The 17,661-nt window shown below is 38.5% G+C and overlaps 2 protein-coding genes across 2 annotated transcripts; one reads left to right on the top strand and one right to left on the bottom strand.

The window, feature by feature from the left end:
• The first annotated feature begins 4,330 nt into the window (after positions 1-4,330).
• Positions 4,331-14,426, top strand: LOC120482243 (RING finger protein 122). The gene is made up of 6 exons (XM_039676344.2): positions 4,331-4,577; positions 5,430-5,580; positions 9,761-9,806; positions 12,800-12,841; positions 12,918-13,000; positions 13,096-14,426. The coding sequence occupies exons 2-6, from the start codon at positions 5,471-5,473 to the stop codon at positions 13,211-13,213; spliced, it is 399 nt and encodes a 132-aa protein (XP_039532278.2). The 5' UTR covers positions 4,331-4,577; positions 5,430-5,470; the 3' UTR covers positions 13,214-14,426.
• Positions 14,166-17,234, bottom strand: ppiab (peptidylprolyl isomerase Ab (cyclophilin A)). The gene is made up of 5 exons (XM_039676343.2): positions 17,050-17,234; positions 15,256-15,286; positions 14,843-14,931; positions 14,596-14,768; positions 14,166-14,483 (listed from the first exon to the last, which is right to left on the bottom strand). Exons 1-5 carry the CDS (start codon positions 17,116-17,118, stop codon positions 14,351-14,353), a joined length of 495 nt encoding a protein of 164 aa, XP_039532277.1. The 5' UTR covers positions 17,119-17,234; the 3' UTR covers positions 14,166-14,350.
• Between the last annotated feature and the right edge of the window lie 427 nt (positions 17,235-17,661).

The following is a 17,661-nucleotide window of genomic DNA, read 5'->3' as shown; positions in this document are numbered from 1 at the left end:
CATTGGTAAGACGCCACATCACAACACAACATCACAACACAACAATCTAGTAACCACATAGTATGGCCATAGTAACCACCCAGAACACTCTAACAACCACCTAGCAACACCCTAGTTGCCTAGCAATACTATAGCAACTTTGGAAGCGTATTTCTGCCACTGAATAAAAATTCAAATTATTTTTTTATTTTCAGAATTGGACTTTATAACTCACATGTGCGATAGACAAAATACAGAATTGCAAGAAAAAAAATAATTGCAAGTTAGAATTACGATGCAAATTCGCAACTGACTTTGGAACTTTTTTTCCCCTCGCAATTTGAGACTTTTTTTCTCTCGCAATTGCGAATTTATGTCGCCCAATTCTGACTTTTTGTAATATAAACTCACAATTGTGAAAAATGTGAGGGAAAAAAAGTATTTTTCTATTCCATGGCAGAAACAAGCTTCCATAAGCAACCCCTCAGAACAACTTAAACATCCTAGCAATGCCTTAGCAACTGCCAAGAGCACCCTAGCAACAACCCAAAACAATATACCACATAATATTGCCATAGTGACCATTCAGAACACCCTAACAACCACTCAAATATTTTGACGGCCAGATTGTCACTGTAAGGACGTCTCATATTTTGTCAAGGAGATGTCGTTTTTTCCCAAAATTGGTGCAGTGTTATAGTTACGATAGGCTATTTGAAAAGTTTGTAAGTACGATCCATCGATTTTGCATTTAAATGCCGGTGTCTCAAGCGACTTTTAATGAAGGTAATGTAGCTGATCACATTCATCTCAGTGAACATACACTCAGTTCCTAAACTCTGGTGACCTGAGCTAAAGTGTACATGTGACTATATGCAAATTTGCAGACAGTTTTGTTACACATTAACTTGTTTGATTTATGTTGTCTGTTTAAATACTACAAAAAAAAGTCATGTGAAGTATTCTACAAGTTATCCAAGTTGTTAACTTTTTCTATATATGGTATTGTACAATACGGTAGCTACACAGCAAGTGCAATCCAGCAAATCCTCAAGTGCAGTACAAATTGTAGCTGTATGAAATTACAGTGTGCTAGTATTATTGTCATTTCTGTACATTTGTATTATTGGGGACAGCTGTTTACTGTATTTGTGTATGTGTTGGTCGTCGTAACATCTAACCACTGCTAAACACTGCCAGGACTGCCAATCCCTTCCACAGTATGTGGAGCTGATCCACACACCAGTTTGTGTCTTAAGAACAAGTATCGATCGCTCAGAGATTCAACTTGTTTTGGACCAAATTTCTGAGTTGAGCGGGAGCGTGCAGCCAGAGACAAAACGAGGAGTTTGTAAAAAAAAAATACTAATGTTGTTATTTTCTTTTTAATGCATATGAAATCAAAGCAAAGAGTATGTTTTGTGCTGGATCTGAAATAAAAAAATTGTTCAAACCTGTTAATACGATGCTGTTTAAATTTTTTTTTTTCTCCAGCAACACTATTTTTTACCACAAACTTGATAACAAAGAGTGTGCACTAGCGCCCGATCAATTTAAGCGCTTTTGGTTCCGTATTTTTTCCATTAATTTCTCCCTTTAGGAATTTTTTTGAAAAGCGTTGTTAAAGCGTTGTAAGCCATGAACCAAGCTAATCAGCTACAAGGTGAATCATAACAATACAAACTTTGATTTGAACTACCCATTTAAAAATGGTGATTATATATACACACATTCACCTAAAGGATTATTAGGAACACCTGTTCAATTTCTCATTAATGCAATTATCTAATCAACCAATCACATGGCAGTTGCTTCAATGCATTTAGGGGTCAAGACAATCTCCTGAACTCCAAACTGAATGTCAGAATGGGAAAGAAAGGTGATTTAAGCAATTTTGAGCGTGGCATGGTTGTTGGTGTCTGAGTATTTCACAATCTGCTCAGTTACTGGGATTTTCACGCACAACCATTTCTAGGGTTTACAAAGAATGGTGTGAAAAGGGAAAAACATCCAGTATGCGGCAGTCCTGTGGGCGAAAATGCCTTGTTGATGCTAGAGGTCAGAGGAGAATGGGCCGACTGATTCAAGCTGATAGAAGAGCAACTTTGACTGAAATAACCACTCGTTACAACCGAGGTATGCAGCAAAGCATTTGTGAAGCCACAACACACACAACCTTGAGGCGGATGGGCTACAACAGCAGAAGACTCCACCGGGCACCACTCATCTCCACTACAAATAGGAAAAAGAGGCGACAATTTGCAAGAGCTCACCAAAATTGGACAGTTGAAGACTGGAAAAATGTTGCCTGGTCTGATGAGTCTCGATTTCTGTTGAGACATTCAGATGGAAGAGTCAGAATTTGGCATGAACAGAATGAGAACATGTATCCATCATGCCTTGTTACCACTGTGCAGGCTGGTGGTGGTGGTGTAATGGTGTGGGGGATGTTTTCTTGGCACACTTTAGGCCCCTTAGTGCCAATTGGGCATCGTTTAAATGCCACGGCCTACCTGAGTATTGTTTCTGACCATGTCCATCCCTTTATGGCCACCATGTCCCCATCCTCTGATGGCTACTTCCAGCAGGATAATGCACCATGTCACAAAGCTTGAATCATTTCAAATTGGTTTCTTGAACATGACAATGAGTTGACTGTACTAAAATGGCCCCCACAGTCTCCAGATCTCAACCCAATAGAGCATCTTTGGGATGTGGTGGAACGGGAGCTTCGTGTCCTGGATGTGCATCCCTCAAATCTCCATCAACTGCAAGATGCTATCCTATCAATATGGGCCAACATTTCTAAAGAATGCTTTCAGCACCTTGTTGAATCAATGCCACGTAGAATTAAGGCAGTTCTGAAGGCGAAAGGGGGGTCAAACACAGTATTAGTATGGTGTTCCTAATAATCCTTTAGGGAAGTGTATATATATATATAGATATAAACACAAAATATTTTAAGTTTGTTGCAAAATATGCACAAAAATTTAAGTATTTTGCATAATTTTACATCATTCAAGTGCTTCACTGAACTCAAGAAGAAACAGAATTCAGATTCTGGTCCACACTATACAGTAAGCATTAACGTTAAACACTTAGCGCCACCATGTGGCCAATTCATACAAAATGTAGTGCATTTAAAACACCTGGGAAATGTTTTAAATATCATGATGAGGAAATGTTCACAAGGAAAATGACTGATAAAATATGAACTTTGTCCTCACTATCCCTAGGGTTGACTGGAGAATTTCAAAGGCATGTCGACTGAATGTTGCACTGTCGTGTCGTTTAACCTTTGCTAAAGCCTTGTTTGTCAGAGAGCAGGGCTCGATTTTCACACAGAAACACTGAATGTTTAAGGCTGTTTGTTTGTGAATATGGCAGCATTGAGAACTAAAGCAATCATTTAAAAATGTTAGGCTAAATAAAGAAACTACAAATGGACAGACCTGCAGACAATGATATGAACCATTCAATTTATTGAGTAGCAGTAGAGTTAAAGCTCTGTAGTTAGAAAGCAATAAAACGAATTTAGGCTATTAAAACAAAAAAACAAAATACTATCATCCTGGCACATTTGACATAAACATAATATGTTTGTTTTTTGTACATGATACATGAAGATTGTTCTAAAGTTTTCTTTTTAAAATCCCAACACTTTAGTGCTCTGGATAATGAGAAAGGGATCAAAACTGAAAACTGGCAATGTTGGTTTGAATTTTTTCCTATTTAAAGAATTAAGATAACTTTAATATTAATATTTAAGTCTTAACCTCATGCAATGAGTAATAGTCTTATTTCAGTGAATTGATTATGGTGTCTAACGACAGATTGTTAGCAGGGTGTGTGAACAAACAACCATCTGAGTCAGTCAGGCATGACCAGCGCCTCAAAAGCCTTTGGCCCCTTTAACCGCTAATATTTCTGTCTAAACATGCCTTTTAAAATCTCCTACTTTTCATGTCGCTTAATGCCACAAAGTAATTTTCAGAGAACCACTTAGAACCACTCAGCAGAGTAGCCTATTGTGAGTCATATAATTTCGCTAAATTAAATGAATTAGGAGACTTTGACTGTGATGGTCTCCCCCTAACTTAACACATTTTCACTTAAAAATAACTTGGGTCGAGAAATGTGCAGCTAATGCTGTATTTTTCTTTTTATATTTTAAGAGCTATTCATGAAAAACGTATATACTTTTGAGACCACAAACGTATAGGCGATTATAATAGAAATACTTAAAAGTAATTGATTTAAATTTGATTTGATGAATATGGGAAGTTTTTAACGGAGTGAATCACTGAATAATAATCAGTGAATCATCTAATATTTGTGCTCCGCCCCACAGGCGGGGTTTATTGTTTTCTCGTGCATGTCCTGGATATTTATGTCTGTCTGCGGTCCGTTACTTTGTTTGATTTCCTTGTTCTAGACGGAATATTGTTTTATTCACATTTACAAACTCTCGATACTGTAGATGTAACTAAACAGTCAGTGATTCATTTGAGTCGTTTGAATGTTGGCGGGTGAGAGCATACAAAACCGAGTATGAAGAAACACTGAAGGGAAAACACCTATGGAGCCTGTTTATAATGGTGAGATAGTTTTGTTTTCATAATTTTTCCTATTGAATTACATTGTAAATGTTACATTTTGTTCTTTAGATGAAAATTTTGTTCCAATCGATGAAAAGAAAAGTGCCTTTCCAAGCATTGTTTTAACCCTAAAAATAGCTTGTTCAGGTTCGTATTGCGATATTGCACAAAAGAATCACTTTAAATTTTTACGTAAATTAGGCTAAATTAACTTTTTTTTATTTGAATGCTTTATCAACAAATCATCAGAATATCACATGGTTTACAATGCAATAGAAATAATAAAAAACGAGACAAAAAGAAAGAAAAACATCAGAGAGGGTATATCTATATTGTTGAATAAACAGAAACGTTTTGCGAAAATGTTAAATTGACAGATATTGCAGTTGTTTTAATTCCTTTGCTATTTTTCGATTTTGCCATCACATCTATGCACATTTTAATCTCATCCTCAAACACTGTAAAATTGGGTTTGCTATTTGTGAATTTACATATGAAATTTATATAAAAATAAAGTTTATAATGAAACTAGCATCCTTTGTGCAATAGAAAAATAGAGATCTAACTTTATAATTGTTCGATTTTAACTTGGAAAAGCAAATTGAACCGTCTGTGGTATTTCCAGGTCTGGCAGGACAGATGGAGAGTGCAGACATATTATTTCTATTAAACAAATCCACCCCAGCAGGAATAGTCTTTCTAACTACACTGCATTATGCGAATCTAATAATATATAACATTAAAAAGACAAAGTTTTTTGAGATGAGGTCTACAAAATCAAATAAATTCCCTTCAATAGTGAATAACGGACTCCCTAATAACAACCCTTTCCTCTGTCGGGTCGTCTCTCAGGGCTTCTTGATCTTCAGGAAATGATTGATATTTAAAGCACCATGCCTCCAGTGACCTCTCAGGAACTCCCTCTCAACATCTACGTGGTCATCTTTGGCACTGGGTTCTTTGTCTTCGTCTTAAGCCTGATATTCTGCTGCTTCTTTATAAGGTGAGTGTGTGTGACTCGCAGAAACTCAGATCCGGGATCATGTTTATAAAGCTGGACTTCATCAGGGTTCTCCTGTAAATAACGGCTGTGACAGACTGAGAGAAAGGACTTCCTCTGGCCTCACGCGCTTCCGAACACGAACAATTCAGGACTAGATTGTATCTCCACGCTTTTTGTTCACTATGCTATTTTTGACCGAAGGCTTTTGGGTAATGTTATGTCAAACAGAGAGAGAAGCAAACCTTCCCAAGGCAAATCTGTGTGGTTTAGAAACACACTACACAGCACAAGCACTGCTCATACTGAGACAAACTGATGTCTAGATAGATACACAAACACACAATATATGCAATATAAGTATTTAATTCAAACAATTATATTTAATGTGATTATTAATATAAATAATACATACACACACACTGCCCAGCCAAAAAAAAAAAAGTCACTCTGGATTCTGGAAAGATGAACGTGCATTTAAAATGGGTCATTTATGTAGAAGAAATGTGAAATTATTTTTGAATTTGGAGCTTTCTAGACTGAGAAAAGCCAGAAAATGTATTTTTGGCTTATGTGGATGAAAGACAACAACTCCCAGAATGCACTTGCTTCGCTGCCCTAGGAGGCCACGCCTACCGGTAACAGAGTGCAGTAGTTAAACAAGTCTAGGCTACTAGTGAGTCTCCGTGACGAGTCTGCCCGAAAATGTGTTTCGAGATCGCCCAAAATGTTTGGGATTGTGCTTTTGCGTTCTACAGTCGCCATTCATCATGTTTACTGTGGCGAGCAGGACGAGTGAGGGCCGCGGGAGAACGGCGCGAAGCCGGTGGCGTGATTACCGTTGAGAGAAACCTGTGAGACGCACCGGTCTCGTATCTCTCACGGAGGATTGGGAATTTTTTTAGCAATGTTAAAACGCACATCAACCGATCGCTTGTTTAGCGTTCATGTAAACACTACATTCAGATCCACCAATCAGAATGAATTCAATTAGATTGAAACAAAAGCTGTGCATGTAAACAATGAATGGCGACTGCAGAAAGCAAAAGCTGAATCCCGGACATCGACGGCCGGACACGTCCGGGAAAAAGAGGATGGTAACCCCGACTACTCAGCTTTCTCCACAGAACAAGAGCCTGCTAGCTTAGCTTCCAAAAAGATGTCTGACACTATGTGTAATCCCAATCCTCTATAATGCATCCCTCTGTGTATTCAGTACCTTCATCCATATTTTCAAAAAGTTTCTGCCGGTGAAATCAAACGCACTGGCACTGATCTGTGATTGGTCTGTTAGCGCATTAGGTCCGACCCCCTATGGGTGGGTTTGAAAGGTTGGGATCTAGTGCTTGTAGTCTTTACAGAAATCCCCCCTCTTACACTTCCTCATACAATAAGGTAAAATTACGATTATTGCGTCATTGTAGGTGGAAGTGAAAAAGGTAAATAGCGGATTTCTCTCGTCTCAGGGGAAAATGAGAGATTGTTGCACGACCATTCAATAGTATAACTGGGTTTCTAACAATGGAAAGCTTAATGCAAATGGGTGGAGTGTCCCTTTAAAGGAATACTCCACCGTTTTTTTCCATATTAAACTATGTTATTCCCTTATCTAAGACGAGTTGAAACATGCCTCTGTCGTCTCAATCGCTGTGGTGCGCGAGACACTTTGATAGCACTTAACTAGCCCAGTTCATTCAATACGGACCAAGCAGAGAAGCAACCAAACACCTCCACGTTTTCCCTATTTAAATACAGTTACATGAGTAGTGTAACTCACCAAGTCGAAGTGCTCCCAAGCACTTGCTGTGGTATTCCACCATACAATATAGTTTTCCACTTTACACGCTCAGAAAAGCGAAACGTTTTATTTTGCGTCACCGTCCTAGGTCGAGTTACACTGCTCGAGTAACTGTATTTAAATAGGGAAAATGTGGAGGTGTTTGGTCGCTTCTCTGCTTGGCCCATATTGAATGAACTGGGCTAGTTAAGTGCTATCAAAGTGTCTCTCGCGCCAGAGCGAGTTAGACGACAGAGGTGTGCATCAACTCGTCTTAGTTAAGGGAATAACATAGTTTAATATGGAAAAATGGCAGTGGTGGAGGAAGTACTGAATCTCAGTACTTAAGTAAAAGTACAAATACCCGGATAAATATTTACTTTAGTAAAAGTAGAAGTAACACAATGACAACCATACTTAAGTAAAAAGTAAAAAGTACTTTATTTTAAATGTACTTTAAGTATTAAAAGTAAAAGTACTTGCATAACAGTTTATTATCTTAATGTCTATTTTCTAATGATTAATAAAACTTGCTACTTGCTACTTAACCGGGCTTTTACCCCCACATAACTTGAGACAGGGAAGTTTGAGGATTTAATTCATTATATTACTCTCCACATTAAGTGTGATAGGTAAGAATAAAGTGATATCAGTTCATAAAGTTAATAATAACATCGACCGTTTCCCGGGAAGTACACATAACGTTACTTACAAAAATAAGTTATCAATGAAATAAATTCTGCAAATAAATGTTGTACTAAAATGTAAATGTTTGACAATAAATATATAACAGTAATAAAATAGCTTTTTACAGTAAACAGTTTTTTTTTTTTTTTTTTTTTCAGTACTAGCCTATCTTATATTAATGACGCAAGACCATGTAAACAAACAAAAAAACACAGCCAATGTCCAAAGTTGCAATTAGTTAGGATAACGGACACAACACATCAATGATCATCATGTTTGTAGCATGATCCAGGGGATTAAAACGTCCAAAATATATTTCAGGCCTAGTGGAGTTGGTAACTAATAATAGTAGTAAAAGTGTAAAGTTGCATACAATGGAAATACTCACTAATGCAAGAAAAAACTACCTTAAAAAACTGTAATCTGTGCTGTTGTCCAGTAACTCCAGTTGGAATTTTCACCCCGATATGGCTGCCGCGCTACCGAAGCGCCATCTAGTGGCTGTTACCAAAAAAGTTTCGCCTCTTGTTCCTTTGCTATATGTTAATAACTATGTTTGGCAGTAAACGAGATTAATTTATGGTGTAATTCTGAACCTCTTGGCTTGCCATAATCCTAACCAAACCAAACATATATTACACACGGTGTGTTTCCTATGCACGTAAAAACAAATTTTCGCGTATGAGTTGCACGATAAACACACTGCGTGCGAGACGCATTTAGTGTGACCGGGTTGATATACTGTATCTATGGCAACCAAACGTCACTGGTGAGACAAACGTGCAACGAATGATTAAGTCAGATTACGTTTTGGCGGGGGAAAAACTGATCAGAAAATGTAATGAAAATGTAACAGAAGTTGTAGAAATGTAGTGGAGTAGAAAGTATAATAATTGCTGCAAAATGTAACGAAGTAAAAGTAAAAAGTAGGCACTAATTATTGTACTTAAGTTAAGTAAAGATACGTGAAAAATGTACTTAAGTAAAGTAACGAAGTATTTGTACTTCGTTACATTCCACCACTGAAAAATGGTGGAGTATCCCTTTAAGAAACTATTGCTATGTTTCCATCACCCTGTTTTTACGCGCATTTTGAAGTGTATTTTGCTGAATAAATTGTGACATAAAGAACATTAAACCCACGTGACGTGACTAATCGGATGTTTCCGCTGATGGTGTTTTATTTTGAAATGATTCGCCTCACTTTTGGATGGAAACCCAGTTTATGATCGGGACATTATTTCAGTGATAGCATGAACTGTTTGGCAACAGTTCTTCTAACCCTAATTGATGGAGTGTGGTGCTTTTCATTTCTTAAACAATCATGTATGAGACGCATCATAGCCATATTCCTTGATGATCATGTCAAGATTCATCAAGCTCGGATAGTGAAAGAATGATTCTTAGGATCATGAAGAATCATTTTCACACATGAATCGTCTCCTCTGAGTCCAGTCCTTAAATTCATTGAGAATGAGAGTCTTTGGGATGAGCTGGAGGAGATTTTACAGAGTGCTGGACTCTTGCATTGACAATACAAGTCCAAAATTTGACCACAAAAAATGATGCACCTCTTGATGGAAATAACATCACAACATTTAATTTTTCTTAATGAACAATTTGAGCCTGATGAATCTTAATTACTTATATTATTTATTTTAAATTAAATAAAAAACATCAACCATGTTAATGAAATGTGTGGCCTTTTTCTCTTCGCAGTAAATTGAGACACCAGGCCCGGAACGTGAGAGCAGGATACAAAATGGTGAGTGTGTGAGTATTTGACACTTACGTCTGTTCCTGCGTGTCACTTTTCATGATGTTTGAAGCCTCAGTGTGTTTGAGTGAGCTGGTGTTTCAGTGTCTGGATGAAGTCAGCTCTCCTCAGGTTCACACAGCTGTTTCATCACAGGAAGCACAGCTGGAGAGAGTCACATTAATCAGCATTTTATTAAAGGGGTGGTTCAGGATTTTGGACATTGGGCCTCATTTCCAAGTTAGCCTTAGTGTTCATCAGCAGAGACAGTTTTTAAAAATGTTCACCCATTCGTTCCAGTTGCATAGTTCGCCGGTGCTAGGCTAGCGTGAGTCAACAGTAACTGCTAGCCTGCAATTAAAAAACAGTTTTACCCACTCCACAGTACACCAAAAGCAAATCAATTATAACGCCAGACTATCGATGTAAATGTCTGTTGAGAGCATAATGTTAAAAATCAAACTACCATTTCATTGCATTGCAGTGTAGTTATACTTTGTTCCCTGTATTTATTAGCACAGTCTACAACAGCTGTGGAGTGATATGTAGTTACCTAGGCAACCGAGGTAGTGAGAGAGAGAGGCATAGATATCCATAATAAAGGCTAGATGTCTTGTCCACGCTGCTGGCCAATGAAGGTCGACGTCCACACCTGGCGGCCATCTTGTCACAGGCAGCTCGCTCACTCTCGTAACATTGTTTTATTGGTGCATGTACTTTTTAAATAACCATTACTTGTTCAATTTTCTACCGATTTTCAAACGGTTTGGTTTGTTATAAATGTCAGAGATGTAGTTATGACATTGCATAAGTGTATAAATAAATAATCATCCAGAATTATAGCCACGTTAATAACGTTTGTAAGAAACCAAACCGTTAGTAAATACGAGATAAGAGTACATCATCTTACATCAGGGACCACAAAGCCCGCCAGAAAGCTTGCCTGCGACAAGATGGCCGCCGATGATGACAATAGAGACTCCGCCATAAGACATCTAGCCTTTATTATGGATATCTATTAGTGCAGGTAGTCCTGACTGTAGTGCGCTTCGGTTCTGCGTTTACTTTTCGGCGCTGTACTACTAACCGAAGCAAAGTAAAATTCCGCCGCTGCTGAGAAACGAGTTCCTGTAAATGTAATCATGTGATCATTGAAATGCATTATTTTTGATTTTTAACATTATTCTTTTACAGACATTAACATTGATAGTCTGGCGTTATAATTTATTAGTGTTTGGTGTACTGTGGAGTGGGTAAGACTGTTTTTAATGGCAGGCTAGCAGTTACCGTTCTACCGACTCGAGCTAGCCTAGCACCGACGAACTATGCAACTGGAACTACTGGATTTTTTGAAAACGGTCTCCACTGATAAATAACTGCCTTGTTCACACTACACGATTTTAAAACGTCGGGCTGAACTGTGCGGTTCACACTACATGACTTGCTCTCAAATTCCCCTTTTCCACCAAAAAAGAACTGGTTCGGAACTGGTGCTGGTTCAAAGTTGGTTCGGAGTTGGTTCAACTTGCGAACCCGTTCGGAACCTGTTTGTTTTTCCACTGACTAGAGCGGACAGGGAACGACGTCGTTACGTCACATGTGTACGTCGCCATACGTCTTAGCTAGAAACGCTTGCAAGTACAACTTTGGGAATTTGGGTAAAAGAACGGTTCTAGTCCAGCAAAGAGTTGGTGCCGCTGTGGAACCGCTTTGAGAACCGCTCAAAATGCTTTGGTGGAAAAGGGGCTAGCTAGTGAAATTAGGAGTGTTCAAGTTGTTTTAACTGTTCACACACCACACAACACAACGTGATTGATCCACAACAGAAGGTAACTCACACGAGTTGACAACGCACTACATAGAGATACAACCACGATCGAATGATAAGAGCAAATCATTTTTGACTCTAATGAGAGCTGTTTCAGTACTATGGTACGGTCTAGATCCTGAAAATAATCAAATAAATAACGAGTTGACAACAACTGTCACCCAACGATTCTACCTTGTCTACAAACCACGTTTTGTCACGAAAAACCACACAATAAAACGAACCAGAATGAAGAGAAGAACACAACACGAGAATATGTTCACACCGCCATCGACAAAGCGACAAGATCCGCTCGGAGCCAACAACGCAGCGAAAACGCTCGCAGACGCCGAGCCCAGAAAAATATCTAGCCTGCTAGCTGCTAGATATCCAGAGCCGTCGCGCGACTCAACCTCAGTGATGTCATGAGTAATACAGCCAATCATAGCAACGCATGGGTTGAGGACCAGGTAAAATCTTCAGTTTTTATCTTTTTTTTTTTTTTTTTTGCATTTTTTTCTCAGACCAAATCATCACGCAAACAGGGTGCAACACTAGTTTCTGTCAAGCGTTCATCGTCCGCTAATCCCCCGCGATTTGCACGCGATAACACCCTGACCTGTCGGCGAGCTCAACGATTTGCAAATCGGGATTAAATCTGGCTTAAAAATCCTGTAGTGTGAACTTGAGGCTAACTTGAAAATGAGGCCCGATGTCCAAAATCCTGAACCACCCCTTTAAGGACAGGAAATTCTCACTCTCATGTAAACTTGCTGAATTGAAAAATAATTGACATTGTGTTTTGATGTTTAATGTGCACTTTCCATAGACATGATGATTTTTATACAAACTGAATTATCACATAAAACTTTTTGCATTTTGGCTTTTTTCCTCATGGGGACCAAAAAATCTTCCCACAAGGAGAAGGATTGTGCGGATATCTTCTCTCTCTCTCACACACACACACACACACACACACACACACACACACACACACACACACACACACAGAGAGAAATCTCATGGTTTTGGAAAATCATCAACACGATTCTTGAACATGATTCTTCATTTTCAAACTTCTCTTTGTTAAATGTATTCTCAGAAAGTGTGCTTGTATCAATGACATTCAGACATTTTTAAGTGTGTATAAACTTTTTTGGTGCCACTATCATTTAAAGCATGTTTTAAATTACAGGTCGTATTTAAAGATGAAACGTCGCGGTTACATGCACATGGGGTAAAACACCTTCTTGACTATTTAGAAAGTTTTGAAAGCGTTCTGATTTCCCCCTCTTACACACTGCGTTTCTCAGTTAACATGTGCAGTTTGTTTGGAGGACTTCAGGACGAAAGACGAGCTCGGAGTGTTACCATGCCAACACTCCTTTCACAAGAGGTAAATCCCCTTTATCATGTTAATGGAATTGAGGAAAAGACTACTTACGGCCAGACTAGTTTCAGGACAGCAGTTCTGATGCTCTGTCTCACCAGGTGTCTGGTGAAGTGGCTGGAAGTGAGATGTTCATGTCCCATGTGCAACGATAACCCCATCAGCGCTGCTCTGGGACAAACACACAGCCCGGGAAACTTGCTGGATGAGTTGCTTTAACACCTTCAGTGAAGAGGCTCGGACATAGAAACCTTGTAACGTTAGAGTTCAAGCGAATGGACTCGATTTAAAAACACTGCTGTTGTTGTAATACATCATTTTTTGTAAAGTTTTTGTATATGTGGTTAAAAAGGTTCACACACGATAAATATTGCGAGTTTCTTTATTTGGTGTCATGTGTTAATATGGAAAATATTCCTTACACTTTAGAGAGACAGAAACACGCTTATTTCAAACAATGTGCATATTTCTGGGCTCATGCTGTTCATTTTTAACATCTTACACTAAGATTTCATCGTTGGATTTTATTTAACAAAAATGTTTAATTTAGTATCATTGCGATACTGAAATAGTTATTGCTATTGATTTGTTTTTAGTAATATTTTATTTTAAAGTTTTAGTAATTTGGTATGTTTAGTTTTTATTCATTTCTTATTTTTAGTAATTTACTTTAGTAAATCAAATTAAACAATAAAAATACTATCTAAAATAAAATGCTTAATTTTATGTCAGTTAATGTTTATTTTCAAAGTGACTTATTTTAGCATCATTGCAATAATGAAATAGTTTACTATTGATTTTTTTAGGATGCATTTTAATTTATTAATCGTTTATTTGTAACTATTTTTATAGGTTTAGTTAAATTTGTAATTAAACAACGAAACTATTTGCTAAGAAAAAAAAAATCTCATGTTTTTTTTTTTTTCAATGAACGTTCATTTTCAAGTAAAGATTTTTAGTGAACCTCTGCACTGGTGAAGCAAGCAGGGCGCCACCTGCTGGTCAACAGAAACAACTGCAGCAGCACGCTGCCATTTTGGAACCAAAACAGACTTTAATGGACTCCTATATTACAAAAACACAACAGCACATTGAGAAATCAAAGATCTCTGGATTGCTCAGCAACAAATGAGCTGAGCTGTCTGTTCTAATGAAAGAATACGAAAACATGTTGAAAGGAATCTTGATCCATCTTTAATCCATGTTTAACAAATTAAGCCCTGGGGACCGTTGGAATACATAAAACAGGACCATGACACATGGAATAAGCATCTCATTCAGGAATGGCAATAAAAAAAGAAATCTATTTAGTAAGGAATGTGCATGGTTGGGATGGGAAGGAGGTGTGAGCGACGATTAAAGTTGGCCACAGTCGGCGATCACGACCTTGGCAGAGCACTTCCCGCTGCTGCTTCCTTTCTTCTCCATGGCATCCACCACATCAATGCCTTCCACCACTTGCCCGAACACGACGTGCTTGCCATCGAGCCTGTTCGTCGAGAAACCAGAAATTAGGGAGCTTCAGCACCAACATCACCAAAACGTAAACACGAAATCCGCTAGACGGCAGAAGGGCACAAAGTCCCAAAGAAGGGCTTTACCAAGAGGTATTAGCGGTGCAGATGAAGAACTGGGAACCGTTGGTGTTCGGTCCGGCGTTGGCCATGGACAGGGTCCCCTTCCCTCCATGCTTCAGGGTGAAGTTCTCATCCTCAAACTTGTTGCCGTAGATGGACTTTCCACCAGTTCCGTTATGGTTGGTGAAGTCGCCGCCCTGCGTGACGAGAGCATGACATCAGCGTGATGTCAACCACAGACTCTGATGACATCACAGGGCTCAGAGCTTACCTGGCACATGAACCCCGGAATGATGCGGTGGAAGCCGGAGCCCTTGTAGCCGATGCCTTTCTCGCCAGTGCACAGCGCACGGAAGTTCTCTGTGTGGAGTTTGAGTCATTAATGTGTAACTAGAAGCTAAAGTTTCTAACCAAACATTAATGTTGGGCAGTCTCTGTACAGTAATAAATGAGCCTATTATTACAGCAAAATTATGCATGCATGTTGAAGTTCACATTAGTATAGCAATAAACTTCAGAACAGGGCCAATGTCTGTGGAAAGCTCAGTATTTCTAGCAATAAATCGGCGAAGCGGTAAGAAAATGTGGTCTCAGAAAAAAAATATTAAGTTCAAATAGAATTTAAATGAGAAGAGAATGTTAACATGGTCATAATAAACCAATTTAATGTGGAGGTATGCTTACCAGCAGTTTTGGGGACAACATCAGCTCTCAGCTATTTAAATAGAAGGGGAAAACAAGAAAAAGAAATTAAGCTGAAATCCAAGCAGAAACGCACATATATACATAAATAAACGTGTGTGTGTGCGCATCAATGGACAAGTGTTTTATATATATATATATATATATATATATATATATATATATATATATATATATATATAAAAAGTTTTGGGCATCTCACTTGTGTTCCATAGATATTCATATCAGTACATTTAAAGGAGCTCACTTTAAAAAGAAAAATTGATTATAATTTACTAACCCCTATATCATCCAAGATGTCCACGTCTTTCTTTAGTCGAAAAGAAATAAATGATTTTGATGAAAACATTCCTGGGTTTTCACCATGTAATGGACTTTGCTGGGAACCAAATGATTCAAGGTCCAAATTAAGAGTTTCAGTGCAGCTTTAAAGGGCTTTAAACGACACCAGACGATGAATAAGGGTCTTATCTAGAGAAATGAGTGGCCACTTAATAAATAAAACAATTCATGTTTTAGAAGCACAAATGCTCGCCTTGCTCTGTGATGAGCATTCGTGACAAACTCATTCATCAAAACGAACAAATCTTTTTGAGTCATGACTCAAAGATTCCTAGATAAGACCCTTATTCATCGTCTGGTGTCGTTTAAAGCCCTTTGAACACTCTTTTGAACCGTTTGGTTCCCAATGAAGTCCATTATATGGAGAAAATTCTGGAATTAACTTCTTTTCGACTTAAGAAAGAAAGACGTGGATATCTTGGATGACATGGGGGCGAGTAAATAATCAGCAAGTTTTTTTTTTATAAGTAAACTACTCCTTTAAGTAAGTGTAATGCATGAAACCGCATATAAAAAACTTATTTCCAGTATGTTTTGCAATTTAACTGCATAACAAAGATAGACTATTAGAGCATAACCTTTCTTTTATGACACATTTTAAACAAAGACCAATCAAATGCAATCACTGAAGTGATTCCAAATCAAATACGGAGATATACATGATATCTAAATAGAGCATATCCGCATTGTTATTTCTTGTTGCTGATAAAGTAAGGAGCTAGTGACCTGTTTCTATCTTTAACTTAGTAACGCCAACAAAGATGTTTCGGACCAGAACGGGTTAAAATCCCATGACTTCCGCGTCAACATCGATTTACATTAGCGAGGGCGCGCGAGGCGCTGATACTGCACGTGCACATTTATCGACATTTCTGCGGTACCATTTCAAGAGGGGATTAAAATCTTATTAATAAACTCTGAACATTTAAAGTACTGAGTTCTGGTGAACAAGTTTCGGCCAAACTCCAGCATTCACCCCTCCCTTTTCAAAATGGCACCTTGGGGCTTTGAAAAAAAATGGTGAAAATGGCGTCTGCATAAAAATAAAAAACGCGTGCAGCGCAACTCACGCGCAGTCTGCGTCTGCAATCAGAGAAAACTTGGCCATGTGCGCTTAGCTGTCAGTCTCCTGTCAACGACAGCAGCACAACTCATTTTCTAGATGTTATTGAGAAGCATCAGAATGACGAAAGCGTTCAATTTTAACAATGTAGCGCCTAAACAACTGCGAATGGAAGCATTGTTGCAGTCCGGCGCGGGAAAAAACTGCTTCCCCATCCGCCCATTGCAAGGTGAGGATGCTTCATACAAGTTACATCACGCGCAAGAATTGAACATAGATTTTTTTTAATGGACAAACACGACAGTTTTTTTTTTTAAGGCGTGATGTTAAAACAGTAGATACTAAGCAACACAATCATTTTTGTTACCTACCTCCATTACAATCCTCCCAGCACTCTTTCCATCGACGGTGATGTCAAAATAAACTCTGGGCTTGGCCATGATGACAAAAACACAATTTGTATTAGCAGCTGGTCACCGAATGAATCCTACAAAATGCCGCAGCTCATCGGGAAGTAGGATGCGTGCGATAACGGGATATATAGAAGCTGCTAGCAGACCCTTTTTTCAATTGGGACCTATGAAGCCGTGGAACCGCTGAATGACGTGCGCGTCATCCAATCAGAGGCCGTGTGGATGAATTAATTATCGCAGCGCTCGAACGAGGAGATCAGAGGGAGTGTGTTTGATTGACATCCCCATTGGGCCGTTGGAGTTGGTAGAAATGACGTTACTGCGTTCCATCCAATGAACGACGAGGGAATGCTGAGGGCGTGTACTAGCGATCCGTTTCAGCGCGAGGGCGGTGGCCAAAAGCTGAATTCGCCATTACTGCTCAAGATTGTTTCACGAATAACGAATGTTATGAAGACTATATTTAGGGATTTTCTAAATTTATTACATAGTTTAGGATTAACCAAGAGGTGAAACGTGACACAGTAAGATATAAAGCGAAATGAATCGCAAAAGCCTTCTTTTCCCCTC

This window comes from Pimephales promelas, chromosome 23 (assembly GCF_988280905.1).
Source record: "Pimephales promelas chromosome 23, fPimPro1.hap1.1, whole genome shotgun sequence".
NCBI lineage: Eukaryota > Metazoa > Chordata > Actinopteri > Cypriniformes > Leuciscidae > Pimephales > Pimephales promelas.
This window is presented reverse-complemented; position numbering and strand designations above follow the sequence as displayed.

Excerpts from the sequence above, each read along its gene's own strand:
- LOC120482243 (XM_039676344.2), top strand. The coding sequence starts at position 5,471 with ATGCCTCCAGTGACCTCTCAGGAACTCCCTCTCAACATCTACGTGGTC. Across the intron at positions 12,842-12,917 it reads CGCGGTTACATGCACATGGG|TTAACATGTGCAGTTTGTTT; the intron begins GTAAAACACCTT and ends TGCGTTTCTCAG. Across the intron at positions 13,001-13,095 it reads CAACACTCCTTTCACAAGAG|GTGTCTGGTGAAGTGGCTGG; the intron begins GTAAATCCCCTT and ends CTGTCTCACCAG.
- ppiab (XM_039676343.2), bottom strand. The coding sequence starts at position 17,118 with ATGGCCAAGCCCAGAGTTTATTTTGACATCACCGTCGATGGAAAGAGT. Across the intron at positions 14,932-15,255 it reads TGTTGTCCCCAAAACTGCTG|AGAACTTCCGTGCGCTGTGC; the intron begins GTAAGCATACCT and ends AACTCCACACAG. Across the intron at positions 14,769-14,842 it reads TTCCGGGGTTCATGTGCCAG|GGCGGCGACTTCACCAACCA; the intron begins GTAAGCTCTGAG and ends CTCGTCACGCAG.